At 43.5% G+C, this 26940-nt stretch overlaps 1 protein-coding gene across 2 annotated transcripts; it reads left to right on the top strand.

Moving 5' to 3' along the window:
* The first annotated feature begins 424 nt into the window (after positions 1-424).
* Positions 425-12865, top strand: MAL2 (mal, T cell differentiation protein 2). 2 transcript variants are annotated; one of them, XM_055798511.1, is made up of 4 exons: positions 425-937; positions 3205-3273; positions 8413-8571; positions 10954-12865. In XM_055798511.1, the coding sequence occupies exons 1-4, from the start codon at positions 803-805 to the stop codon at positions 11023-11025; spliced, it is 435 nt and encodes a 144-aa protein (XP_055654486.1). In that variant the 5' UTR covers positions 425-802; the 3' UTR covers positions 11026-12865. The 2 variants fall into 2 exon arrangements, with proteins under 2 accessions (XP_055654486.1, XP_005241256.1); XM_005241199.3 differs by having other exon boundaries at positions 443-937; positions 3205-3375.
* Positions 12866-26940: the final 14075 nt, after the last annotated feature.

Below are 26940 nucleotides of genomic sequence, written 5' to 3'. Positions count from 1 at the left end.
ATCCTTCATCTGGGGAAGATAAATTTTACTCAGAAGTACAAGAAAATGCATGATAAGCGGTCTGACGAACATAGAGCTTTCTGGACCCTCACCTACCCAAAACTTTTACATCAAACAAGCATTTTCCATTACTTTTAAGTAGGTGCGTAGGGTTGAGTTAGACCGAACAAAAAGAAGATCACAAATGAACGTTTTTGGTATTTTGAATAGGCAAACTAGTTACGTTTCTCAAAAAAAAAAAAAGAAGAAAAAAAAAAAAGTGCAACCTCGTAATTTTGAAGCCACAAATATCTGTAACCAGAAAGTAAATAACAACCTTTTGCAAACCGGCGTTAGGAAATAACGCCCAGAGCGCGGCTGGATCTGACTCAGGGCCGGGGAACGCGGGGCACCGCCGCGCTGCCGGGGCAGCCCCGGCCGCACACAGCGCGGCCCCTCCGGCCGCCGGGAGGCCCGGGCCAGGCCTCAGCGTCCCGCAGCCCGCCCCGCCACCGGGCACCGACACCGACCGGGAGAAACCACCCCCGCCCGCCCAGCGCCGCCGCGGCCTCCGTCCTGGGCGGCCCGGGGCCCGGTGAAGCGGCGCAGTCCCGGCCCCGGCACCTCGGCGGTGGCCGCCCAAGCCCGGGCGAGGCGAGGCGGCGGGGCGGGCCCGGCGGCGGGGCGGGCAGGAGGGAGGCGGCCGGGGCGGCGCGCACCTGCTCCCTCCTTCACCCTCCTCCTCCTCCTCGCCCACCTGGCCGCGGCTCGGCCGTCCCCGCCGCGCTCGGCAGCAGCAGCCGCCGCCGCGGCCACAAGCAACATGTTGCCCAGCGGAGCGTCGTCCATGCCACCGCCTCCCAACCCCGCCGCCTACTTCCCGCCTCCTCGGGTCACTTTGCCCTCCGGCCTGGACATCCTGCGCACCTACTCGGGAGCCGTCATCTTCCTGGAGATCGTGAGTGCCGGGGGTGGGGGGCGGCCACCGGCCTGCCCGCGCTTTCGCCTCCCCTCAGCGCCCCGCTGCCCCGCTCCTTCCCGTCCCGCCGCGGCGGCGGTGCCCGGGCCGGGGGCGGCGAGGTGCCTCCGCCCGGGGACGGCCGAGAAACCGCCCCGCGTCGCCCGCGCTCCTCACCTGCCATTTTGAGAGCGAGGAAGGTGCGGGCGGCCGAGGCTGCGGCAGAGGCGAGGGAGCCCCCCGAGCGGCCCCGGCGCCGGTGTCGGTGCGGGCAGGGCAGCGGGACCGGTCCCCGCTCCCCCCGGCCTGCCCCGGCACTGCCCCCGGCGACACCGGGAGGCCCGCAGGGACGGGTCTCACGGGGGGTGTTTAAGCTGTCGAGCATCTGAGCCACATGGAATCCCAGACCCCCAAACCCACACCGTGGAGAGTTACGCAGGTTTTTACCCGTATGCCTGTTACGGGCGCTATGCAAACTCCTACAAGTACGTCTAATGCCGTGTGCGTGTAAGACCTTTGAGCTACGGCTGGGTGTGAGGCGCTGCAGGGCCGTGGTGCAAATGAATAGGAGGAAAAAACCCAACACCTTGACAGAACTCATCTGATTTTATTAATTTAGTTTATTTTTTTTTTCCCTGGGGTCAGAGCAGGATACTGCTTGGGTCCCCAGGCTCTGAGATGGATCCCAACCTGCAAGCTGTAAAACTGCACCTGAGCAAAACACTCAGAACACAAGCCCGGGCACTGAATCAGGCCCTGAGTCAGTAGGGACAAAAGGTTAATTAGGTTGGCCAACCTGTTACACATCTGACAGCCGAGCTGAAATGGACAGGCGTAGTATAAGGGAAATGGCACGACAGTGGGTGCTGAGATCAGAGCAGTCTCTGTGGTAGATTTCTAAATTTAAAGAAGCCTTCAAAGTTGCGCATTCAGAATACTGGAAACAATTCACGTGTCTCTGCTTTTTGTTTAACAGACACTTTCTGCTATCCCTTCTGCTTCCTCACTGCCCATCACTATCTGGTCTCTGAGCAACAGATTTGCACCTGCAGTCTTGTGAAACTAGAGAAAGTTTGGTTCTTCACAACAGCTAAAAAAGGAACCCTAGAGAACAACTTGAAGGCTAATACATAAACCCTTGGGATCTTTGAACTGAGACTAGCAATGCATCTTTACATATATGCTGCTGCAATGTAACACAAGAGAGGAACCAACTAATGTTATAGCAGGCATCTTTTGAAAGGTATCTCTCATCCAACCTTGATTCAAACGAAAGTTCTCTGAATCTGGAAATGTTACCTCTAACTTTGTAGTTGTAAATCTGTAGGATTTAAAGAGGAAAGTTGTAACTTGCCTTGAAATTGATTGTAGCTGTCACTACACAGCAGGTTGGATTATTAAGATAAATCTTTCTGTGAGAAATGAGCATATTTCAGATGGCAATTACAAATTTCTCCAGTTATCCTTTTTTATAAAGAGGCAGGATTCGAAGGGAGAACTAGTACCCTTCCTTAGGTCAAGAGCTGTTTAAAGTAGGCAAGCCTTAGAGTATGTAAATTCTCCATCAGCCCATCATAGAACAACATCCTCACCACTCATTCACTGCAATCAGTATGCTGAAAAGAAAATTGGTGGTGCTGAATTCTTCCCTGGGTTATGAATTCTGGAAAGCTGTGTGTTTTTCTAGACATTACAACATAATTTACAACTCACCTTATTCTGTATTCTAGTTTTCTTTTTTACTTTATTGCTTAATCTCTTCTCTTTCAGCTTTCTATTACAAATGCATTGAAAAAGAGGATGTAGTTTAATCTCTTTTCTGTATCCCATCTGATTAGGACTACAAAACTAAACAGTATGAGATTGAATCCAAATCTGGTGTACATCCTTGTCATGCTAACTTCAGTGTGTCTATATAGAGATTCGTATCTGTGTGTCTGAACAATGTTTTCAGATTTCTTATATTTCCCTCAAAATGAAAGCAAGAGTAAAATTTGCACCAGCAGAATGCAAGTCACCTGGGTTTGTAAATCCCGTTTTCAAGACTATTTTAAGAGCCCTTAATAATTTCAGAGTGGCTTCATCTTACCACCACTTAGTGCCTATCATTTCTGAGAACGGCACTTGGGCTCTCTGAGTACTTTTGAAGTGTTTCCTCTTGGTTCCTAAAAGTAATCTGAGGACATGTTGATGTATATTAGTTCTTAGACAGAAAGGACTGAATAAAAGTAATCTTCCAGTTCATCATCTGTATTCCTTTCTTGCAGCTATTTGGAACGATAGTCTGGATTTTGGTAGCTTCTACTGGAGTTCCGCTGCTGCTGCTGCAGGGATGGGTAATGTTTGTAGCAGTGACCGCGTGGTTCCTGTCCATTGTGTTCCTGTGTGTGTTCCTCTTTGGTTATGCAAATAGAATTGCTGTCAACTGGAACCAAACAGTAAGATTTTTTTTCTTTATTTAAGGATTCCCTTTGTTTTATAAATGGAAGATCATTTCATGAGTACTGATCCTAAGTCTTAATGTCTGGCCTTCTGTTTTAGCAGAAAGTTTTTCAAAACAGAGGAATTCAAAACTGGAAAAAGAGGGAGTAGGACTACAAGGATGACAGAGGAAAATACAGGACCTCTTTTACAATGGAGTCTGAAAGAGCACAGCTTTTTAAACTGTTTGAAGGAGCATACTTGTCCTCTATGAGCCCATAAAATGCATGAGCAGTAGGAAGAGGACTAGTTTAACACGGCATGACAACAAATTGATTTAAATGGCCAGAAGTAATTGTGGACTGGAAAATGGAAAATACTTTCTGACTATTAGACAAGTGGTAGTAACACCCTGAGAATAATGCGGGGTAGAAAGATACATCTAATATTGTAAAGGAGGTGATAACATTCGTGAACCCATTGTGTGATGTGGTTGTCTGAGATAGCATGGACTGGAATAAGTCACCCAGGCAATCTCCTCCAGTTCCTAAGAAAGTCTTCTGCTGACCTTTGGGTCAATTCCTTAAAGCTAGGGCAGCATTGGTGAGTGACTGTTAGACCTTAGGTGGTCAAAGACAACATAACCTGCAGTATGATATCGGTTAGCATTTTTTTTAGGAGACTTAAGATTTATCTTTCTTAGAGGAAAAACTAGAGAAGAGACTACAGGTATCATTATGCACTGCTCAGCATTTCTTCATTGTGGAGACAAGACTTGATTTTTGCTGTAATGGATTGTTATGGCTTGTGCCGATAGTTCTCAGACTATACCTTCCTATTAAAAGAGGGAAGCGGTTGGCTCCAGTTTTTACCGACCACATAGATACCTCAGGTTATTGACTGCTATTATGTATCCCTTTGTTGTTATTAACTGTTTTTTACCTTGAGTTTCTAGCACTCAAGTAGTTACTCTCTTATTAATAAGAGATGCCAAAACTGTGATCAGAATGGGAATTCCCCAAAAAATTCCGAAAGGACTGGAACTTCTAAAATACAAAAGTATGGCTGTTTAGAACTGCTGATCACCTTCGCCTTCCTCCTGTGTGGCTTAGTTTTCCTATTGACACTTCTTGATCATAGCTGGAATTGTGTGTTTCAGTATCAACATCTGCAATTATTTCTCTGTTCACGTTACTCATGGACAGTCCCTTAAAACAAAAGGTCTTTAAAGCAAATCATAGAGCTTCATGAGTCTGGGGCTCTTAACTGGTAACTTCAAAGCCCATCAGTGTTAACAGACTGGATTTTATTAAAACAAACTTTAGTACTTTTGATAGCAAATACACATCCATACAGTGTCAGCTTTTCAGCACAATACAGGCAGTAATTAGGCTAATAACGAATTACAATTACAGAGACCTTTACAGGAATTTATGCTGTGACATCCTCGCAAGTTATGATGCAACAAAGCCCTTGAGCATGTGCATAACTTAAGTAAGTTAATAGTGTCCTGGGTTTCATTGAAACTGCCAATTTACAATCACGCATCTATTTAAGTGTCGCTGGGTGAGGGCATAGCCTTTTATAGATTGAAAATGCTACACAAATGTTCATCTTACAACAAATTTGTGAATGTGTCTTACACATTGGCTACTTGATGCTGGCAGTGATTTGTTGTACTGTTAATTTCGTCCCCTTGTATGTGAGAAATTACTGAAACACTTTATGTCAGGAAGTTGCTACATGACTTGTATAAAAGCTGCATCTGTGGGACTCTGCAACTTAATCTAAATAACTCTCATAACTAAGTCAACATTTTAAATAAATTCAGAGTGAATCATTTGATCTCTAACATGGTAGCTGAAATCCAGCCCCTTCAGCCATCAACAAAGCTAAGATCATTTGACCTATTTTCAGGTACCCAAATGTTCTGTAACCTGTTGGGACTAAACTCTTCAGCTGCACTTCACAAGGATTTTTTACCTTCTGTTGTAAATGAATACTAGAAACACTAGAACTATTTTTATTAGTATAAAATAGTGTACCTGTTTGTTTTAATATGGCATGTATTTAGGTAAATACACTGGTTTTGCTATTTCTTAAACAAAATAGAACTCGGAAGCTACAGGTCATTAGATTGGGTCAAAAATGGGAAGTCATGGTTTAGTTATATTGGAGTACTGTAGCTTCATGTAAAGATTCATGAAGAAGTGTGGTTTAAGACTCCAGGAGTTTAAATGTAAGTTTGCAAAATAGGATTGGGTTCTGACAGTCCTGCATTTAGTAATACCTTATGTCACAAGTAGCTCCATTGATCCTAATACTGATACTTCAAAAGTAAGATGCCACACAGATCGGGGGTGGAAATATGGGCCTTATGGAGGTACATCACTCTGTGCATCACTGTATTAAACCAGACGGTATGACAAATACTGTCCTTTACAGCCTGACTCACAACACACTCATTTACAAATTAGATGTAAACTAACATATCATGCACATCTGGTAGTGTTTTACAGATACTTTGTATGAGATTTCAATGATAATACAAGTGTGGAGGCAAGGGAGAGTCAGGCACCATGCTAGCCATTACTAAAAACCAAAAAAACCTTCCTCATAAGATGTTGGGTTTTTTGGTCGCAGAAACATGAAATCTTACTGATACTACATAGCTTCACTGTAATTACTGCCAGGAGAAAGAAATTAAAGGGTCTGGCAGGAGAATGAAGGAAATGAAAAAGTTTGTCTTCTGAAAATATCTCTCCTGTATGTAGTAAGCACAGTCTTCCTCATGGAGCTATTTTGCTCCTTTGTGAGCTGTGGTGCCAAAAGCATACAGCTGGTAACGCTGGCATAGTTGCATGCTTGGTATTTAGCAGCCCAAGAATAATGGATGTCCTTGATTATTCATGGGTTTGTGCAGACCTTTCAAGTTGCTGGAATCCTGTGTTATGAAATGTCAGGCCATGATATGGGGTCCAGTATTCGTCACACAGCGAACACACACCTGCATGCAGTCTGATGTGGTGTGCGTAGGTGGCAGCATGAAAGCTGTGCGTGTCCATCTGCCAGCTCAAGTGAGCAGGGGTAAGCCACAACAGCTAAGTGTCTGGTGGGGAAGTGCCTCCCCCAGCTGCAGCAGAGCACTGCAGCTTCTGTGATGCTTCAGCACTCTTGTGCTGGAGTAGGTCCCTACTATTTTTTTCTATGACATACAGGCATTACAGCAGAGCTGGAGACTGAGGGAATGTTTCTTACACCCAAAACTTGAGATCTGGCAAGCTTAGCCCATAAAAGCTATCCAGCTAGGCTAGGAAGGTACCCTCTGCCCCCTTCTCAGTTCTGTGGATGTCAGTGGGGCCTCCTGGTGTTACTCCAAGAGGAAGTAACTGTTTTTAAAAAATGGAAAAAACCCCAAACCAACAACCCAGCCAGAAAGGAAAACCAAAAGCTGGGAATTACTGCAGGTGTTTTGCCAAAACTGGCAAAACTGTTTTGCCAAAACTGGATTCCCAGTAATTGGGAGTCATTAAGAAAAGCTGTACACTCTGTGACCTAATCACAAATGATCAAATGATTCTTGATTAAGAGAAAATTGTTTCCTGATCTGAGTGGAATGGGAAACTGTAGTAACAGCATATATCATAACTTATAAAAACTGAACAGGGTGTGATTTAAGTAGCTTTAGCTGCTATCAGATACAGAAAAACAGATGAGTTGGGAAAGAAAATTCTTTAAACAAAAATAAAACCTCGCATTTCCAAAGACACAGTTCTGTAAACAGGGAATGCAACCCATTCTCACTTCCATATCAGACAGTCAATAGCTAGTGCATACGAATGCTGTCTGCTGTTAGGATGGACTCATACGTGGTGTACCCTGGGTTCTCACTCTTGGCATTCTGGTATTCCATTATGTTCAAGTGAATTAAAAGCACATAAATAATTCCTTAGTGCTGGAGGCAGAATATGCAATGTGGATGTCACCAAAAAGCATGCATATACTTCTGTATAATTTTAAAAATTGTGTCTATGGCTTTTGCAGACCTGCATAGGTATAGGCAGAAAGTATATGTTGTATAGACTCAGGAACTGAGTGCAGTGCAAATGTCAGCTTTGCAGACTCAACAACAGAAAGAGATGTTGGAAGAATATTTAAAGTATTTTAAAACTGCACTGGAACATGTCTTGGCTCTTGCTGTGTGGAACACTGGACTCTGAAATACAACCCCCAGTAAGATTTAGGCACCAGAGCTGCTTTTTCATGTGCTCCAGTAATAGAATCCAGAAATAAGAGTTAGATGTTTAAACCTTGTGTTCAGCTAGCATTCACCACAGAGGAGGGAATCGCCTGGAGAAGGCCAGGAGAGAAGCATATTTAAAGTGAATCCTAACTCCTGTCCTCTCAAGTGTCAGGCATTTTATTCCACAGTATCATGAAGTACTTCCAAATTACTGTATTTTGGGCAGAGCCAAGTCAGAGAGAGTTCTCAAGAAATGCCTCAGTTCTTGGATTCTGGTTGTATCATGAAGTAAACTTCAGCTGTGTCAAGGCTGAGGTGTTTCTAGGCATGTACAGAAGCAAAATTTAAACGTGGAGGGGGGACTTCTGGACCTTAGGTTATAGCTGAGAAGGGATTTGGGGGACTGCAAGCTTGTATTATACTGCTTAAATTGTGATAAGATTGGCCTGCATGTCCCTTCTTTTTTATCTAAGCCGCATGAAGGGAGAGCAATGTAAACTCTAATGGCTTTGAAGTGATCTACAGGGTCAGCATATGTGCATATAGGTGAGCACATGCCTCTTAATCTGAAAGACTATAGGGTTTGGGGAGAGTTGCCCTTCATCACTGATTATGTTAGTGAGTTGCTTATAATTGCAAGCAACTGTGAAAACATGTGCAGGTTAAGCTTTGCATGGATTTAACACTGCTTATCTCAAATTACCGTTATCGGTGCTCATTTCATGTTTCAGTGCTTGGTTTCATTTGTACTGAGACTGGAAGAATTAGATACGTATTGCAGCCCAGACTGATTCTGTTGTTTGCTTTTCAGGATTTTCTTTTCCATGGGACAACTTTTGTCTTTTATTTTGGAGCTTTTCTACTGCAAGCAGCAACTACCTCTCTACATTACTTTCCCCGCAAATTCAATTCCACCACACAAGAGAAGCTTCTAGCTGATCATGAATATAACATAAGCATAGCAGCCTCGGTATGTATTTCATACATTTATATCTGAGAAACAGAAGTCTGTTGTAAACTTTTGTAGCCAGCCATTTAACTTGGGAACTTAATAGCAAGCTGGAATAGAAGGAGAAGTTGTGAGAGAAAGGATTGTCTTTGAGTGTGTCTAACAGTGACGTGCAAAAAATACTGGAATAAGCTAATGCTAATGTGATAGGTGCTCAGTTGCCTGTCTTCGCTGCTGTGTTTTAAATATATGATCACTACAGCTTATAATTTTCAGACGAGGTATTTTGTAAAAGCAATGTTGGTTATTAGAATAGAAGGAAAAGATAGTAACTGGGCCTTCATCAAAGCATCAGGTGTGAATTTCATGCTTGTGCTCAAACTTTCAGTTACTTTTTTAATACTATTTAGATAGTCCTGAACATGCCACGGGGAAAAAACACTTGGACTAGCTCCTTGTGAAGTTCCAGATATGTCATTTATTACATCAGGCGTAAATATCTGTAAGGGCCCTGTTGTCTATTATGGCAAGGATTAGAGTGCTTTAATTGATAGCCTAAGCTCAGACTGCATTTTTCTCACTCACTGTAGTTGCATCATCACTAAGTCATTGCATCTGGTGATGTGGGTGTGCATAGCTGTGTAAGAAAGTACACCAGCCTCTAGCTTTCTCCCAGGCTGGACTCCTGAAGGGCAAGTAGAGGTGTGCCAGTAAGCTTCACTTAAAGAACTGAAGCTACTGTTCTTATTTTTTTGTACCATACAGAGGGTCTTGCATACCCCAGGGAACTGTACTTATTTATTAAACTTCTAAAGCCTTCTGAGGGTATCTGTTGTCCTTAAAACTAAATACACCATAAATATTGTGCAGTACAACACATTCAGTTAATCGTAAGATAAAAACAGATGAACATAAGGTGTAAAGTTCACATTCTTTCTGCAAGAGGAGAATAAAAAGGAAAGGTCCTTTCAGTCTCTGAAGGGGTGAGGTGGGCATGGCAGTCTCCAGGCCCAGAGTGCCTCACCGTTACCCTCTTGCCAGTAACACACTTGAGCACATCTGAACCCTGTATGGGCCCATATGGCACAAGGACAGAGGTGGTGTCTCATACCTGTGCCTGAACTAAGGGAGGGCTTTAAACTAAGCAGGTGTCTAAGATTCTACCCTTAAGTGTAGCTCTTCAGTTCTTGTTCAATGTTTTCAGATCCCAGTGAATATATGATCATTTTGTCTGACAGCAGGATGCCGAGGACTCCAAGAGACCTTTCCTCCCTCCATACTGTTTTTCCAAGGGAGCATTCAGTTCTTCAAGCCTCTCAAATCCCTGTCAAGATAGGGGAGGTGGAGACTTTTGTAATTTGCCTCAGTATTTTTCATTAAGAGATGCTGGGAAATGGTGAATCAGATAACTGAGTCTTTAGTGCCTTTGCATTGTTTCCGAAAGTATGTAATTATAAAGTCAGGACATACAGAAAAAAATTGTAATCCTTTGAAACACTTGATTAAAACAGTCCTGTGACCTACATGGAAAAAAATAAAAGGTTTCTAATATTTTGTCTTTTAAAATTACTTTTATATACTGTGATTAAAAATATATATGTTCATTTTATATGGGTGATAGTTCTACAGTGTAGCATCTTTTCAAAGCTTTCATTGTGAAATTAACACTTGTATAGAAAGCCAGGGATAGGTTTTTACGACATGATTGAATTTGTATGTTCTAAGAGACAGAATCCATTGTTAACACTGGACAATATGAGAAACTTTTTTTCAGCAATTCAGTTTCTCATTTCTTCCTTCTGGTTTATGTTATATATTCAAGTTTGCTGTGGCATGACCTTCAATTCAAGTCTATTCAGTTCAGTTCTTGAACAATAGCAACTTCCTGTCATTTCTCTGGAAGTTGTTCTAATGGCTGGTTATCTGGTCAAGGAGGCCAGATTTGAAGCTGTTTCTGTGTTTCTGCAAGTAGAAGAGTTCTGCTGTTTGGAGGGATGTGTTGTCTTAGTTGTTTGCTGGTAAAGGCATTAACTTGGAAACAAATCCAAGATTAATGTTTGATCAGTCTAGATAAGAGGAAACTGAAATACCCAGTGTACATACATATGATTACTTTGTACCGTAACTCATGCAGACATTCTGCTTCATACTGTATTTCAAAACGTCTTCTGAAGCAGGCAAGTAAGTGAAAAGCAGTAACGTGGTGTTATAACAGAGAGGTTCATGAGAAAACTTAAGGGGATCCAAAACCTATCTTTACCTTAAGCATTTTGGCCGGGGGAGGTAGCTTTTGAATCATTTGTGTTCCTGTATTCATTTAGAATAGGAAAAAAAAAGTAGAACAATATAATGTGTGATTCACTTTTTCCTTGTTTCTTCTTTTTATTCCTGCTCCTTTTTTAGATTTTTGCCTTTGCAACAGCTGTTTGTTACGGTTGCAGTACAGCCCTGGCATTAAGAAGATGGAGGCTATAGCAGTTGAAGAGAGGTTAATGCCTGAGTGTTCTACTTCAGGTCAAATTAAGTGCTACATGTCTGTTTTACTGTAATCTAATTCAAAAAAGACTTTTTGTTTTTTGCTTAAACTCTATTTTAAAGTGCTGAAATAACCCCTAACCAGAATTTCCTTAACAGATAACAAGTTTCCATCTCTTCCCTTTCTAATTTTTAATTTTATTTTGTACTCATTAGAAGCATACTCATTGTATGGTGTTACGGAGTTCAGGCATAAACAAATGTGTCATTAGCAGATAACAGAATTCTAGTGCTAAATCAGAAGAGGAAGAAGATGGAAACTAAACCAGCACGTTAACTGCACAGGCAGCTAAAAAGCTCCCCTCCATTAACTCCTGGAATTGGGCCTTAAGTGTTTTGCAGCTTACAGTGCATTCCACACAGGTAGAACCTTGAGGGTACGGAGAAGACTCCTCCTGGTTTTAATGTGTGCTGCTCCTTGCAATGATCAGAGCCCAGGCTGACCAAATTTGTGATACCAACTTAGTATATATATTATTAACTTTGATGTACAGAGAAAATATTTTAAATATCCATCCAGTGAAATCTTTTGATACTCTTTTATAGCCATATCCAGCTATGGTCATCTGATCCTTAAAGCTTACTGTATTCTTTAGTAGGTGGAAACTGTTTGGGACTGTCAGTCAGTAGTTCATTAGTTTTAGGAATTCAGCTTAATCAGATCTATTTATACTGCAAAACAAAACAGTGCATTTGTGTTATGTGTGTATATACATGGTATATTTTTGTTTAACAGGAATATTTGCACTGGTTTAATTTGTAGAAGTACAGCGTTGGTTTTGTTAACTTCAGGTGCTGCATGTTACTTGTTATGTGAGTCAATAGCATTTGAATTGAGTACCAAATGGTGAATAACATCTGACCTCAATTCTTGCGGTATGTTATTTGTGGCATTCTAAACATGCAGTGTTGTAAACGTGTTTTTATTTGGACAGATGCCTATGCAACATATTGCTGAAAGCAGTGGAATGCAAAGCAGTCCACCCACTATGGAGTCTGCTTTTGGCACAAATGAAGTTTAATTGAGCCTCTCCTGAATAACCCTGTTGTATAATGACACGCAATATATATAGAAAATTAATGTAACAAAACTAAATGACAGCATTGCGCTCTGCTCCCTAACACTTGTGCCATTATGCAGATGGTGAAACTTTTTTTTTATAATGCTAGTAAATAGTTTTTCGCTCTTGTGAATAGTGCCAAATTGATAACCTGGGAGAATAAAGGCTCTCTGTCATTTGTAAAACAACTTGCCAGTGCAGCTGCATATTCTGCAGAGACCAGCAGTGGGTTGGGTAAGGGAAGACAGGACTTTCTTCATTCCCAGGCCTACTCATTCTCCTTGAGCCAACGAGGGTGTCTACTATGAAGGTTACTTTATCAAACTTGTCAGGTACAAGGATCTGTGAGAGCCAGCCACCCTCAGCAGTGCCCTGCAGTCCCTGCTGACCCAGGACAGGTTCTTAGGGATGACACAGCAGTGAGTAGCCGCCCTTCTGACTACTGGAACCACTTGGTCATCCTGAATTACTGCAATGGGATGTTTTCTTATATCTTGTTTCCTGAAATTTTTATCTTCCAAAGATTTTGTACTCTGGCTAATTATTTTTTTTCTAATTCTCTATTTGCATTGAAACTCACTTTGTGAACTTTTTATCGGGAGCCATATACTTTTAAAAATACTTCATACTGTATGAAATACATTTACACTGGAGTATATGAATGAAAGTATGTAACAAAGACTTATGCTAAGCAGCATTAAAATTACTTAATATATTTATGGCAGTAGTCTGTTTATTAATTCTGTCTTTGGAAAGTAACTACCTTGCAACTTGGACTGACCTGATGCTAGACATAAAATTAAAGCTAAGATTTCTTGACAAGGCACAAGTACATTGGTGATAGCTTTATAGCCATTTGCCATGTGACACAGCATGAATATTAGTGAGGAGAAGAGTAAGGTTGGCTGGGACAACGTTGCAAGTGGGTGCTAATCTTTGGTGTGTTTTTTCCTTCATCCTGCAACCTGCATATGCACTGCACACCACAGGCTATGCATGCTACAGCTACAGTCTCTGCAGCCAGCTGGGATGGTGGGCGAAAGATCTTAATCTTTTGCCTGTTTAAACCTACAGAGTATGAATCTCACACATGGTGTCAATTAAAAAGCTGTCCAAGTTTAGAGGTGTAAAGATCATGATTGATGGGCGCTGTTCAAGTCTCTTAATCTACTTGTGGAAGTCCAGATAGCAGTGTGGTTAGCACAGCATGGAAACTGTTTGTATAGTGAGGAAAGGCTGAACTTTCCCTCTTCAGTATCAAAGACAAACAAAGGGCAGAGAGGAGATAAAGGTAAAGACTACAGTAATGGAGAACAGCTTTCACAGCTAAAAAGGAGTGAAAGAATGGAAATTTTCTGTTAGTATGCAAGGAGTTTGCAGTACTTGGAGGAAGATCTAAGGAAGGACACACCAGAACAAGCAGTTACATTCTTTCAAAAAAAAAAAAAACCAAGAAAGGAAAGGAAAGGTGGGACTCAGAAATGGTATGTGCAGGCTAGGATGTCCGTATGCAAATACTGATACAGGAATAACACGTAATTCTTGTGATAGGTATTACAGGTGATACATGCAAGCTGGTTCTAATAAATATCACTCTTCCCTGTACAAAAATTCCCCCAAGCCTATGACCTTGAAGAACACAAGCTTGGACCTCTTCAAAGAATGGAAGGGGCAAGGGAAGACATAGGGAGATAATCTATCTCAATGAATTTAAGGTAAAAGGAATGAGACCACAGATGCCAAATAGCGTTTTCATCAAACACCTCTGATATGAAGCTGCAGCACAGGAGTATCTAAGGTACCATGCAGGTCCCTGCTTTTAGGATCAGAGAATATTTCATGGGGTTTTTGGGTACCGTTGTGTAGTAGCTGCTGGTAAATAAGCTCTCTCTAAGGAGACTTTCCTTAAAGGATGCAGAGAGAAGCAACAGTCTGTTGCTTATTGCTAAAGAGAAATGAAAGTGCACATTTTAGAAAGCTAGAACTTTCTCAGAAAATATGCACAGCAAGTGCTTCACTGAAGTCCTGACACTTCTTCTGTCCTACTGAATGCCTGGAAATAACCCAAAGTGACACAGGTCTTGAAGTAATTATTGATATATACAGGATCTGTCCATTCAGGTGGTTGTGATTTCTCTGGCTGTGTACATTGGTTATAGCCCCTGATGTGAGTGAAGTTATGCCACTATAAAATGCTGTCATAAAATGCAGTTGTAAAACACAGCTGTAAAAGGTGAGAGAGGCAGAGCCAGTGATTGCACAAATCTGTGCCCTTCATAGAAAGTTAAAGAAAAAAGTACTGGATAATCACTAGACCGGTGTCGTCTTTCTCTTCGGCTTCCAAAACGAGATGATGACAATGCTGACTCCTGTTGCACTTTCTCTAATCATTGTATTTTTGCATTTGCTTGATAACTTTAAGCAAAGATTGATATTCATCATTTTCCTATCTGAATTTGAAAAAAGAAAGAGAGCTTGAAACTCAGCTAGCTTGTTTGTTCCAGTTTTACATATATACTGTGAAACTACTCTCCCAATGCATCTCACACTCCATTGCCAGGCTGTCCAGTTTGTACAGAAAGGCTTCCTAGGTCTTGTCTGTGGTAACGGTGAACCACAAGTTCTCAAACTGAGGTGCAAATAGCTCATTGCTCTTTTCAGTCTTACAAAAAGAAAAACTTCAAAGGGAGAGCATGTTGTATTTCTTCTTAGCTGTATTTTGTACCATTGGTCGTGATTCATTGGTCTTTGTTGAGACACAAAACCATCAGAAGCCAAAGCAAATCTGATGTATTGAAATCAGTAAACAGCAAAGGAAAGTATTTAATTTTTTTTTAGAAGTTGAGTTCAGCATGACTATTCCTCTTTCTCCCACTGGATTAAGTGTCTTTTCATCCCTTACCGTGTTTATCTAAACTCCCTTCTAACCTGAGCATCTCAGAATCTACTGTATTTATCCTTAAGGTGCTCCTGGAAAGAGTAGTGCTGTTCTCATTTCACAGGTGGGTGACTCAGACATAGACACTAAGCATTGCTTGCTGAAGGCCTTGCACAGGGGATCTGTGGTGGAGCAAGAAAAGGAAACCTGTTTTTTTCAAGTGAGATGTCAGTGCTGTGCTCAGCAGCCTGTACTGCTGGCTGCACTGAGCAGGAAGGGGAGCCGTATAGCGTGGATTGTATGTGACCTGTTCCACTTCTGTCTCTGTCATGGCGGGATTACTCTGGCAATTAGTAACATGGGGTTAAAAGGTAGAATGATGCTTTGTGAACGATTATGAGTCAAAGGGAGGTTTAACATGCCAAATTGTCATTCCTAGATCAAACATTGTAGTTTCTGGGTGTTCTGACCTTGAATTTTGATTATCCGATTGTAAATAGGCTACGCAGAGTTCCTGCTTGAGGTGTTGATCTACTTGCTTCATTTTAATAGAGGAAACAGCTCACCAGGATCTGCAGGTTTCAGCTGCTTCCTCCTATACAATGTGTTTCAGCCCCAAATTCTTGGCGTTAGCAAAGTATTACCTGTCATAAGCCTGCCAGGGCACAGGTTTTTTTTCAGTTCAGAAACTTGAGCTAAGTTTTGGCAACTAACTTGTCAAGCTATCTTTCAAGGGAACACAATGATCAAGTCAGATTATGTCTAGGTGTGGTTTTAACACCTTTCTTGCTGTGGCATTATTGCAAATATCTTTAAGGATTCTGGATTTTGGGGACAAAATATTAATACGCTTATGTCCAGCATATTCAGTATCAGACTTAACTGTGCCTGGCTCCAGAGGGGCTCCTCATGCAAGGACTCAGCCTGTGGGATCCATGCCTGATTGCAGCATTACTAGTAATTTAAAAGAATTACTGAATATTTTAATCTCATCCACAAACCTTTTCCTGGTCATCTCAGCAAGGTGTGGCCTATGTCACTGGACCCAGTGGTGTGGCACAAGAAAAAGCAGACCAGAAAAAGTCCAGAGGGGTTCCTTGCAGCGAAAAGCATCCTTCTGCACTCCTCTCTCTGCAGGGCTGGGACCTCACGCAGACCCCTTGCCCTGTAGAAAAGTGCTGGGGCTTCCCAGTGATGCGATTCCATGCTTGGGTAGTTCTACTCGCAGTGCCCATGAATGATTGCCTTTTAATATTACTTTATTACGGGTGTCATTTTAGGTTCAATAAGATTTATGAGACAAACCGATGAGGCAAGAAGTGTTTTGTTTCTATAAACACTTTGCTGCCTCTTTTTTGTCCCACACAAAGATCATAGCCATTTTTCTTCGTGATTACTTCTCAAGTGGAAAACATACTTCAGCATAAATTAATAGTGTAATTGATGATATCATAGATCTTACTGTTCCCAACTTGCATGACCTGGAAGTATTTCCAGACTCCTGGGTCCAGGTGAACATCGCAGCTAGGTCACAGCCACAGTAAGACCTAAACACACATCTTCTCCCTGCCTTTTCCCTGTATTTGGAAAGAAAGGGAGCTGCAGCATGATCTGGACAGGCTGGACAACCCAGAAAGCAATGTGGTGTATTGGGTATGATTCACTGTTCAGTCGCACTAATGGGCACAGATGGGCTCAAGATGGTTCCACCAAGATAACATACAAAGTTATGGCAAATGGGGAAATGGAGTGGGAAGCCTACTGATTAGAAAAGGAGATTAAGACTATAGTGCTTGGTTGTATTTGTCCCCTGTATAAAATCTGGCATTGAATCTAGCACTTTACTCCTTAATATACCTGTTTTTCAAACTAAATAACTTGGCCTGGGGTCTGAAGCCCTGGGAAACCTGTAGGGCCAGCTCAGAGCCTTGGGCTGTTAGAATAAGAGGCAAGGTGAATCATCAGCAGATGCTTTAACCCAAAACTCTGGAGCAGAGGAGAACGGGAAGTGTTCTCCACTTCCCAGGTCCACTCCCCAACTTGGTACCAGCTCTAAGAGTTGGAAGAAGGCCAGGAGTAGTTCTCTTCCTCTCCATTCCCTGGCTCCAATCACCATGGGCCCTGGATGAGCTGGGGGACAAAAAGGAAGACTCGGACAGAAATGCCATCTGAGTTCTGAGACATGCTCGACCTACCCAAAGCAGTGACAGCTGTTCCTGGGCCAAGTCCAAGGTTCAGTCCTTGACCCACAGTAAAAGGTAAATCTATCCAGTAATTAAGTTGTCAAACAACAAGCCCGAGTTTTAGCTGGAGCAAATGTTCTTAGAAAAAGACAGAGCTACCTTAGAAATTTCATGATGAACGAGAGGCCAAATTTTTCATCTAGTTATATAAATGCAACTTCTTTTGAGGTCCAGTCGCCAATGAGGAATTTCACTAATGGAAGTAGGAACAGAATTTTCCCTTAGAGAGGGAATAGAGCTGACCTTTGAAACACGGTATTACAAATTCCTTGGCCTTGTGTCATTTGCTTTTTCTCCCAAGGATCCTGCTGCTGGGATAAGTTACTGCTGGAATAGCTGCTGCCATTAAGGGAAAAATAGCCTTCGTGGCCATGGCAGACTTAGAAAGTGTGAAGAATCCAAGATAAAAATCCAGCCCTTGTAGAATCTCATTATTCTGGGGGACCTGACTCATGGGTTGTGGATGCTTTAGGGCTGGCAATGCTGGACAGGGTATGTGAGGTGCCACATCACATAGAACTCCCAAGATGAAGAGCTGCTACAATATCACCAAGTCATAGAATCATAGATTCATTTAGGCTGGAAAAGACTTTTAAGATCATCGAGTCCAATAACCCGGGACCACCAAGTCCACCACTACACCAGGTCCCTAAGTGCCACATCTAGGCATTTTTTAAACACCTCCAGGGGTGGTGATTCCACCACCTCCCTGGGCAGCCTGTTCCAATGCTTGACCACCCTTTCAGTGAAGAAATTATTCCCAATATCCAATCTGAACCTCCCTTGGCGCACCTTGAGGCCATTTCCTCTTGCCCCATCACTTGTTACTTGGGAGAACAGACCGACCCCCCCCTGCCTACAGCCCCCTGTCAGGGAGTTGCAGAGAGCGACAAGGCCCCCCCTCAGCCTCCTCCTCTCCAGGCTGAACACCCCCAGCTCCCTCAGCCGCTCCCCATCAGACTTGTGCCCCAGCCCCTTCCCCAGCCCCGTTGCCCGTCTCTGGATACGCTCCAGCCCCTCCGTGTCCCTCCTGCAGTGAGGGGCCCAGAACCGAACACGGGTCTCTCAGAGATGCGGGCACCTCAGCTGGCCGAAGCGATACCAGGAGGGGAGACCCCTGGGGCATTCCCCTCCCTCCCGCTCCCCGCGGCGGTGACGCGGCAGCCCCGCTCCGGAGGGCGCGTTACCCGCCGCCCGTGGCGAGGCCAGCCGGCACCAGCAGATGGCGCCACAACCGCGGGTTGCGCCGCGGCCGGCCCGTGCCTCAGCCCGCCACTCCCCGCAGCTCCCCCGGCTGCCCTGAAGGGACCCGCCGTACCTGCTGTCGTTCCACTGCCAGCAGGCCTGGCACCTCCGGGCGGCCTCCATGCATTACCGATTTCATATCCCTCAGGAACGACCCCAGGACACCACTACAGAGCAAAGTCCCTTTCCTGAGGAGCTGAGGCAGCTGGAGGCGATTGCCTTCCCTCTTCTCCCTGCAGGACACAGTGGGCTTTATTGACCTCTATAAATCATTTGTGACTGAAATCCATGGAGCTCCAATAGGCTGGAGGAGCAGAAAGCAGCCTTTGAGCCTTAAGGGGATTTTGGAGGGACTTCTTTTCCCTAGGGAGTTATAAATGTTAACCAAGTCAACTCATCTAAAATGGCCACCAAACCAGCTCACACCACAGGGTCACTGCAGATCACACCAGGCTGTCTCAGGCGGTCAGATTCTGTGCAGGACTTCACCAAACTGCGTTGGCTCAAAGGTGGCAGATAAACTGCAATATAGATAAAGCCCAGGCAATGAATCTAGGAAAAAATTATCTATATCAGACTTGGAACTGAGAGTTACAACTGAGGAAAGAGATCTCTGAGCCACTGCTGATGGTTCTCTGAAATCATGAGCTCAGTATGCCATGGCAAACAAAGCGCAACAAAATGTTGGAACTTGTAAGAAAGTTATTAAGAACAGGACAGAGGGTGTAATGTTGCTGCTGCATTAAAAATAAAAAAAAAAAACCCAAAAACTGGTGCATTCTTGTAGTAGATTTAAAGGGCAGCAAAAAAGGTTGAGGTGTCGAAGCTGCTGCCTTACGAAGCCTGAAAACACTGGCACTCTGCTCCAGATCGAAGGAGGCGATGGAGTGATGTAATTGTGATTTATAGTACGATGAATGTGCTGGTTAAAACAAGCATACAACTGTTGCTTACAGGAACCTGGTATGGGATCTAGGGGGTGCTTGAGGCAGCTAGAAAAGATTCATTTAAAAGAAATAAAAGATAGTACTTGCTTGCACAGTGGGTAGTGAACCTCTGGAGCTTGCCAACACAGGAGCTTCTGGAGGCAGACGGTATTAGAATGTTCAAAAAGGGATTAGACACATTAATAGGTTTTTATGCTTAAAGGATGAGGCAGGAACATACTGTCTTGTATCCCTAATCCAACAGTTGTAAATTAGGGGAACTAACTGTGACTAGTTAGGGAAACTAGTTGTGACCAGGGGAAAGGGCTGTAATAACAACCAGCCTCACATGTTCTTCCTAAACAGCATATCCTCTTGGCACCGTTTGAAACAGGGCAGCGGGCTGGACGGCTCATTGCTGGGGCCCACAGGCCATCTCTTACATGCAGCTTGTGACTTCTTGCAAACAGCAAAGTTCCCCTGCCTCACCTACACTCTCAGTCCTTGCTGCCTCACTGAAATGCTGAGTTCACCCCGAGGCTGACACCTGAGGCCTGCCGATAGTTTAAAATCAAGCCAGCCAAAATAAGATTTTTTAGGAAAAGGTACAACTTGTATGTCCTAGCATAAACAGAGCTGCTTGATTCAGTACAAATGAATAACAGTGTTGGCTCCTGGTCCTTCACAAGGCAATGGAAGAACAAGAGGTAAAATCAGGTCATGCTTTTATACACCATTTTGGGAACAGTAAATGGATAAATACAAGATGCCAGAGTCAGCTGAGAAAGTCCTACCTTAGCCTTTAGTACTGCTCTTCAGACTTTCCCCAAACACATTTTTTCAGCAGTGACAAGCTGAAAGCCAACTGTCAAAATGAAGTATACGTACAAGGTTATTGAAAAAGAAGATTCACAAAATTTTCTAATTATCTCCTAGATACTTTCTGTCCTGTTTTTTTTCTTCCCCAGTTCATTACATTTTCTCCCACTGTTCTGTGAGGGCTGGGCTGCCAGGATGCACATGCTCATGCATGCAAACACACACACGCACACTACCTCATCTCACTCACAGTTTTCATCATCTAATTCCCTTCCCAGTCTCTCATAGCATCCTGGTTCAACCATTCCCTCTGCTCCATTTTTTTTTTTCAATACCATCCTAGTTTTCTCAGTGTAGTGTTTTCAGTCCCACTGTGCCTTGCTGGTGTTTTATCCCTGCCTCTTCTCACAGTCCTCATGCCATTTTTTATTCTTCCCTGTTGTCAGCCTTAACCAACTCATTGCTTGTGCTAGATGGAAGACAGTGATGTAGTCCTCTGAGTGTCTTGAGCAGGGCTGTGGGACTTCAGGCAAGCGAGGAGTTACACTCCTCTGCTGGGCATGCCACTAGTGCTGAGTGTTGAGCGAGGGGCCCGGAGGTGGTCAGGTGCCTGCCTTTCCCTCACAAAACACACAGCAGCTTAGTAATATGGTTAGTTACAGGATTTTTTTTTTGCTATAGGTGAAGCAGTTTTTCCCAGTTGCTCTATTGGAAAGGATGGAATGACTTCTGATGAAACCTTTCCCAGACAGTTCAGCAGAAAACAAGCAATCAGCATGCAGAATGTCAGCCTCATTGGTTTAAAATCTAGCAAATCATAAGCAACTGAAAAAGCCTTTCAAAGGAAAGTGTTAAGTTTCCTTAATGGCAGGCAAGGCTTCCTGCTCTAGCCATAGCATCTTTAACCCTTCACACCAAACGTGTCCCTGTGACACCAAAGGAAGGCTGCCTTTTTAGGACAAAATTTCAGCTGTATGATCATCGCTGAAAAATGCTTGTATTGTTATGACCAAATTTTCTCAATTACAGTCTAAATGACATTTTCCTGAAGTAAATGAGAATGCGGTTTGCTTTTCAGACTGTCTGAGTGAGAGAAGTATTTGCCACTTTTAAAGTCCCCTCCTTCGCTGAGCATATGTACCGCTTTCCTGGAGGTCTGAAGCTGAGGACCTCTTTTCCTTCTGCTGTAGGGCAGTGCTCTTGGCTTGCCCAGCTGTGCCAGCTCATGTCAGTTGGTCTTTAACAAAGGTTCTTTTGTAACCTTTATGCTTTATTTTTCTTTACCCAGCAGCCTCCGTGATGGTAAGGGAAAACTCTGATGATAACACTCTCTCTGAGAGAGGTACAAGCATATGGGGACAGGTGGAAGGAACAGACTTCCAGCACCTTGTTTCAGACAGGTTCACAATAACACGCTTCCCTCGGAGTATCTTTTACTTGAATATGCATTAAAGGGTAGCAAGCAGCCATATTCCATATAACTCTGGGTATTCAGCACAGAGGCTGCACAGCTTCCTGGATTGCCTTTGACAGGAGTCGAAGCTGACCTGGAAAGCTTTCCATTTTCCAGCCTCTGGCTTTAGCAGTAATGTCACGTAAATCCAAAGGGAGACAAGTGACCTTCTAGCTCATGCTATTGTGCTAGTAACACACATAAACAAAGCCTGTAGCTAGAGGGGGAAGAATTTCACCGAAAACAAGGTCTGCAAAGTCCTTTTCTTTTTACCTTTTTGTATAACACTCCTGTGATAAAAGCTGTCCCCTGAGTGGCTTGTTCTTCTTTCATCTAAGGGGTTTAAACTCCCTTCTCCCGCTGTCAAAAGAGATCCCTAAACACCACACCCTCATCAAGGCTGAAACTCCTCCCAAACACACAGGCTGAAGTTGTTCCGTAATGAATAAAGGGGTGTTACATTCACATGGCAAGAGCCATCAATAAACTTCAGGTGACGACCATTTTCCCATCGTGTCCTTGCCTTCCATTACCAAACAGCTACAGAATACCCCTGACAGGCTACAGGTTAAAATTTTGATAGCTGTAGAACATGATCAAATTTTTGGACTATGATATCATTACAGGCGCCCATAGCTACTATCAGCCTGGATGAATTTCCCACTCTTCTCACAGCAACGTGGTGTGCTGAGATCTGTCCCCAGGTGCGGTCTCAGGTGAGCCTGTTTCCGACAGCAATTTTGGATGTCCCCAGCCTGGCTGCATGCCCCATCCTGGCCCACTGGCCCCACCGAGGGTACCTGTCCTGGAGGGAGCTGGCAGCTCTCTCATGGACGTGGGCAGGGTGTACTGAGCAGCACATCCAACAGAAAGGGGAAAAAAGGATTTAAAGTATTTCCTATCTTTAGCATTTAAAAAATACCGACTGTTCCAGTGTAATAGTGTGCCCCTTGTGGCTTACTTTACAGCTCAGTCCAGCTCTCTCCTTTGATGTTTTGCCCACATTATAATAAACTTCACCAAAGAAAAGGAAAACAGCTTGTCTCTGTGAGAGCCATGAACAAATGAGTTGGAAATGTGAACTGAACTGAAGCTGTACCGTGTTTTTTTCAGCTGTAGATTCTTTTATATAAAGTGGCTTAAAAGGATACTGTAAAATTCAACCAAAGAGAGTGATGGTCAGCCTCTCTGGAATTTGCCTGGGTAGAAAATGTTGTGTTTATGAGCAGTTTTGGTAAATTACTAAATTTTAGTAACTGCAGAAATGGGAAAAATACTTTCTTCAGAGCTAGGTGTCTAAGTTTTTTCTTCTCTCCAGACCCCTGGTTTCAACTAGTTTCAGTATCAAAGAAACCAAACTGAAATATGAAAAATGTGACTTCTGGGAAATAATCAGTTGTGGGAAGAGCAGAACTCAGGTCTGAGAACTGTAATTGGAAAATAATAATTTCTCTAAGACTCACTAAAATGTATGGCTAAATCCCCAGTGCCCTTTAAGTTAAAAGGGAAGTGTTCTGTCTAATCTATCCTGAACAGCAGGAGATTTTTTTCCTCTCACTCTGTTCATTCATTTCTGTTTGTATCATTCCTGGAAAGGGACTTCTTTTTTAGATATCTTCTAATTTTGTGGTGGGGATTGTGGATTTTGGCAAAGTGCCAAAGTTTAAAGACTTTCAAGACTGAAAGTTTCTAAGAAAGAAATTATGTCAGATAGACTCTCTTACCTCATATGACACTTGGCCTGAGATTTACTGCTGCTTTTTTCTAGGATACTGGAAGAAAGCTATGCTGCCACTAGGAGAGCAGACTGTAGTTCATCTTTCAAGTACTCCTTCACAGGTTTTATCCACAAAGGAACAGAAAACTTTACCAAGAAAGTGTAGTGCATCAGCGGTAGCAACATGCCACATGAGTTAAATTTGGGGCATATTTTTTAAACCATGTATGTGATGTGAAAGTCTAAAAATCCCGTTGCTTTTTTAAGTCAGGAAGGGCCAGCTCCCCAGAGGCCTGCATTATGACTACTGTGCACGTTGCCATACCTAAATATGGGTGCTCAGCACTCAAACTGGAGTTTCCTGACTTGATTCTGAACGAGAGGGCAGGTAAGGTGTCTCAGTGCATGGCAAGGAGACACTGCCGTACTTATAGCTAATTTGCATTTCATTTTCAAGGTGCCATGTGACAAAATACACTGGAAAAGGGTCCAGGAGACGAGGAAGCATGTTATCAAATGACTTAAAAGGCAATTGCTGCTAATTATGCTTCCCTTTCAATTCCTATGTTGAACAGCCCTGTGCAGTATTTCACTTTAATCTCAAGGGGAGTTCCTATAGCACAAGGCACTGTGCTCGCCATAGTGCTTTACTCTCATCACAGCCCTGGTTGCAAGCAAGGACAGTGCATATATTGCTATGCCCGGGGCAACGGTCCCCACGCCCTCACTGACATCCATCAGTGATGCTGAGGTGCAGCTTAGTAGGCAATACCCTGGTTTGCTCTCCCTGTTGGCATCTGGTCTAGCTTTTGAATTTCATGTGGTTTTGAGCAGTACTGGAAGACCTGGAGTGGAGAACCATGCTAAATGAGGCAAGCTCTTCCCTCAAGCTCTTGCAGAACGCACCAGCAGAGAATTACATTGTAATGTGCAACAATGTGTGGGATATACTCGCAGCCATCCCTTATGGGGAACAATTCTTTCAAGACAAGACCCCAACTCGGAGGCTACCTGCAGTGAGTTGTAAGACCTGCTGTGAGTAGTTTGACACTACCAAGCAAGGCACAAGCTATTTATTCACCTTCTTCACTTAATAAGGACATGCTGTTGTATATACTGAACTCATGCCTGCCCCGTTGCTCTGTGGATGGACTCTATTTGTTGACTCACTAGGAAGAAGACCATGAAATACGGAAGGACTATCTTGGAGGATGTCTGCGTGCTCTCTGACCTCATGGGGATGAGAAGAAGCTCCTTCCATAGAGTGTGCTGCATTCTATCCCTGACACCACATTGCTCTTTTGCAGAGTATTCAGTGATGATCCCAGTAGTGATCCTTTCGTGATTTTCAGTTGAGCAAAATTCCCATTGTACAGTCAGCCTTTAGACATTTCAGGGGAAAATCTTTTATTATTAGGGACAGAAATTGGGTATGCAAATCCATTCATTAATATACTCTGGCTTTTCCAAAGCATCTCCCCATCTAGTTTAATCAGAAGCCACGTGAGGGAAAGAGGGCTAGAAAAGTGCATTTCCGTAAGGGTTTTATGATTTTTTTGCTCTAAGGCTCAGCACTTATATGATGTAAATCTCTGCAATATCACATCACTCTGGAATGCCAAAAAGGTGTCATTCATGGTCACTTTGACTCTCTGATGCTCCAGGACACTGAGTGTCCCAGAATGAAAAGCAGAACTGAGATGCCAATGGCAAAGGCTCCAGCACAGGTGTCTCAGGAAGGCTACAGTCGTGCCTCTGCAAGAAGTCTTCCTGCTGAAGCTAAGTACAAGTCGGTTTGGCTAGCAGGTGTGAAATTTCACCACAGAAATATATGCAGGAATAAAATGCAAGCCTCTGGCAAGTCATTTTTGTATAATTTCCTTGCCAAGTGCTCACACTGGCACTTACACCAACAACTCTGCATGCAAGTCGGTACAAAACTGACTCCCAGTTCCAATATCATTCCGTCCCCACATGGCTTTTGCTGAAATCACCTTACACTTCACGGTTCCTTAGTATTAAGCACAGTAGTTACAGCTGACAAAACCTAAGATTTGTAGAGGCCCTAAGCTAACACACCAGACCAGATCTACACAAACTGAACCAACGCTGCCCAGGAGCGGTGACTCTCCCAGCACATCATCACAGCACGCGTGGGTGTTCCCCTTGCAGGGTGGGTCTGAGCTGGGACTGGAAGAGGGTCAGGATTTGCTATTTGGTCAAAAGCAATGTTCCAGAGGGCTGCTGAGAAAGGTACCAGATGTGTCCTACATGGATAGCGTAGCTAAGGACTTCAAAACCAAGAGACAGCAGGACACAGTGTCCAATAGCCTCACACGAAGTCCTTGGCATTTGCTAATGTCTTTAGAGGGTACTGTGAAGAAAATCATCTAGGGAAGTAGATTGATGGCAAGAGGCTATCACTTACAGTTTATTTTTCAGTAAGGTTTCATCCTCCATCCTATTCCTGTTCCTAAAGAGTTTAATTTTATTTTTTTTTAATTTGAGTGCTTAGCCAGTATTTGGAGCCACAAAGGGTCATTCCCTTAGAATAAGAAATCGTTAATAAGATTCAAGTATGCACTTAGAAAAATAAAGTGTATTTATAAGAAAGCTTTTAAAAACGTATTTTCACTAAACTCACAAATGAACCACAGCAGCCAACTACCCTCACCAAAATCTGCCCCACAGCAAGCTCTGCACTCAAAAGCCTGCACCTCTGCCTCTTTCCTCCTCTCCTGCCCTTTACTACTCGTGGCCCAGTGACTAGCTGCCTGTCTCAAATGTGCCAGTTACACTTCTACTGCCTTCAAAATGCAACATCTCAAAGAGCCTGTCTGACACGTGCAAGGTGCAGTTCTCAGTCTCCTCCCCTGCTAGTTATCGCCATGGGCCCCTGGGGTCTTGCTTGGGTCCACTCTGCCTTACCATTTGCAGTGTCACTCAAGGTGGACCCCGCACTGTGGGGGGCCACTTTGAGGGGGACACCGCTCCTACTGTCAGCCCTAAGCATACTAGGGGGAGAAAAGGCTATTGGTCCCCCTGCAAGAGTCTGGAGACTTCTGTCAAGGAGCCTGTGAAGTGTTATTTGATCCCTAGAGTCACAGAGTATGGATGCATGTCCTAAGTGTCTTGCCTCCAGGCTGATCATTTTGGAAAACAATCACAGCTTGGCTGGATTTTTAACACCTTTGTTAACAACTTAGTAGGATGATGGGACAGAGTGTACCCTCAGCAAGTTTGCACATGATACAAAACTGGGAGGACTGGCTGATGTCCCAGAGGATCACGTTACCATCTAGAGGGACCTGGACAGGCTGGACAGTTGGTCTGACAAGAGCCTCATGTGGTTCAACAAAGGGAAATGAAAAGTCCTGTCCCCAGGGAGGAATAATCCCAAGCACCTGTACACTCTGGTGGCCAACTGGCTGGAAAGCAAGCTATGCAGAAAAGACTCTGGGGGTCTTGGTGGACACCAAGGCATGCCCCATCATTGGAAGTGTTCAAGGTCTG

Source organism: Falco peregrinus, chromosome 3 (genome assembly GCF_023634155.1).
Source record: "Falco peregrinus isolate bFalPer1 chromosome 3, bFalPer1.pri, whole genome shotgun sequence".
NCBI classification, from domain to species: Eukaryota; Metazoa; Chordata; class Aves; order Falconiformes; family Falconidae; genus Falco; species Falco peregrinus.
Note: the sequence above shows the minus strand (reverse complement) of the source record. Positions and strands in the feature narration are given on the sequence as shown.

Excerpts from the sequence above, each read along its gene's own strand:
- MAL2 (XM_005241199.3), top strand. The coding sequence starts at position 803 with ATGTTGCCCAGCGGAGCGTCGTCCATGCCACCGCCTCCCAACCCCGCC. Across the intron at positions 3,376-8,412 it reads CTGTCAACTGGAACCAAACA|GATTTTCTTTTCCATGGGAC; the intron begins GTAAGATTTTTT and ends TTTGCTTTTCAG. Across the intron at positions 8,572-10,953 it reads ACATAAGCATAGCAGCCTCG|ATTTTTGCCTTTGCAACAGC; the intron begins GTATGTATTTCA and ends CTCCTTTTTTAG.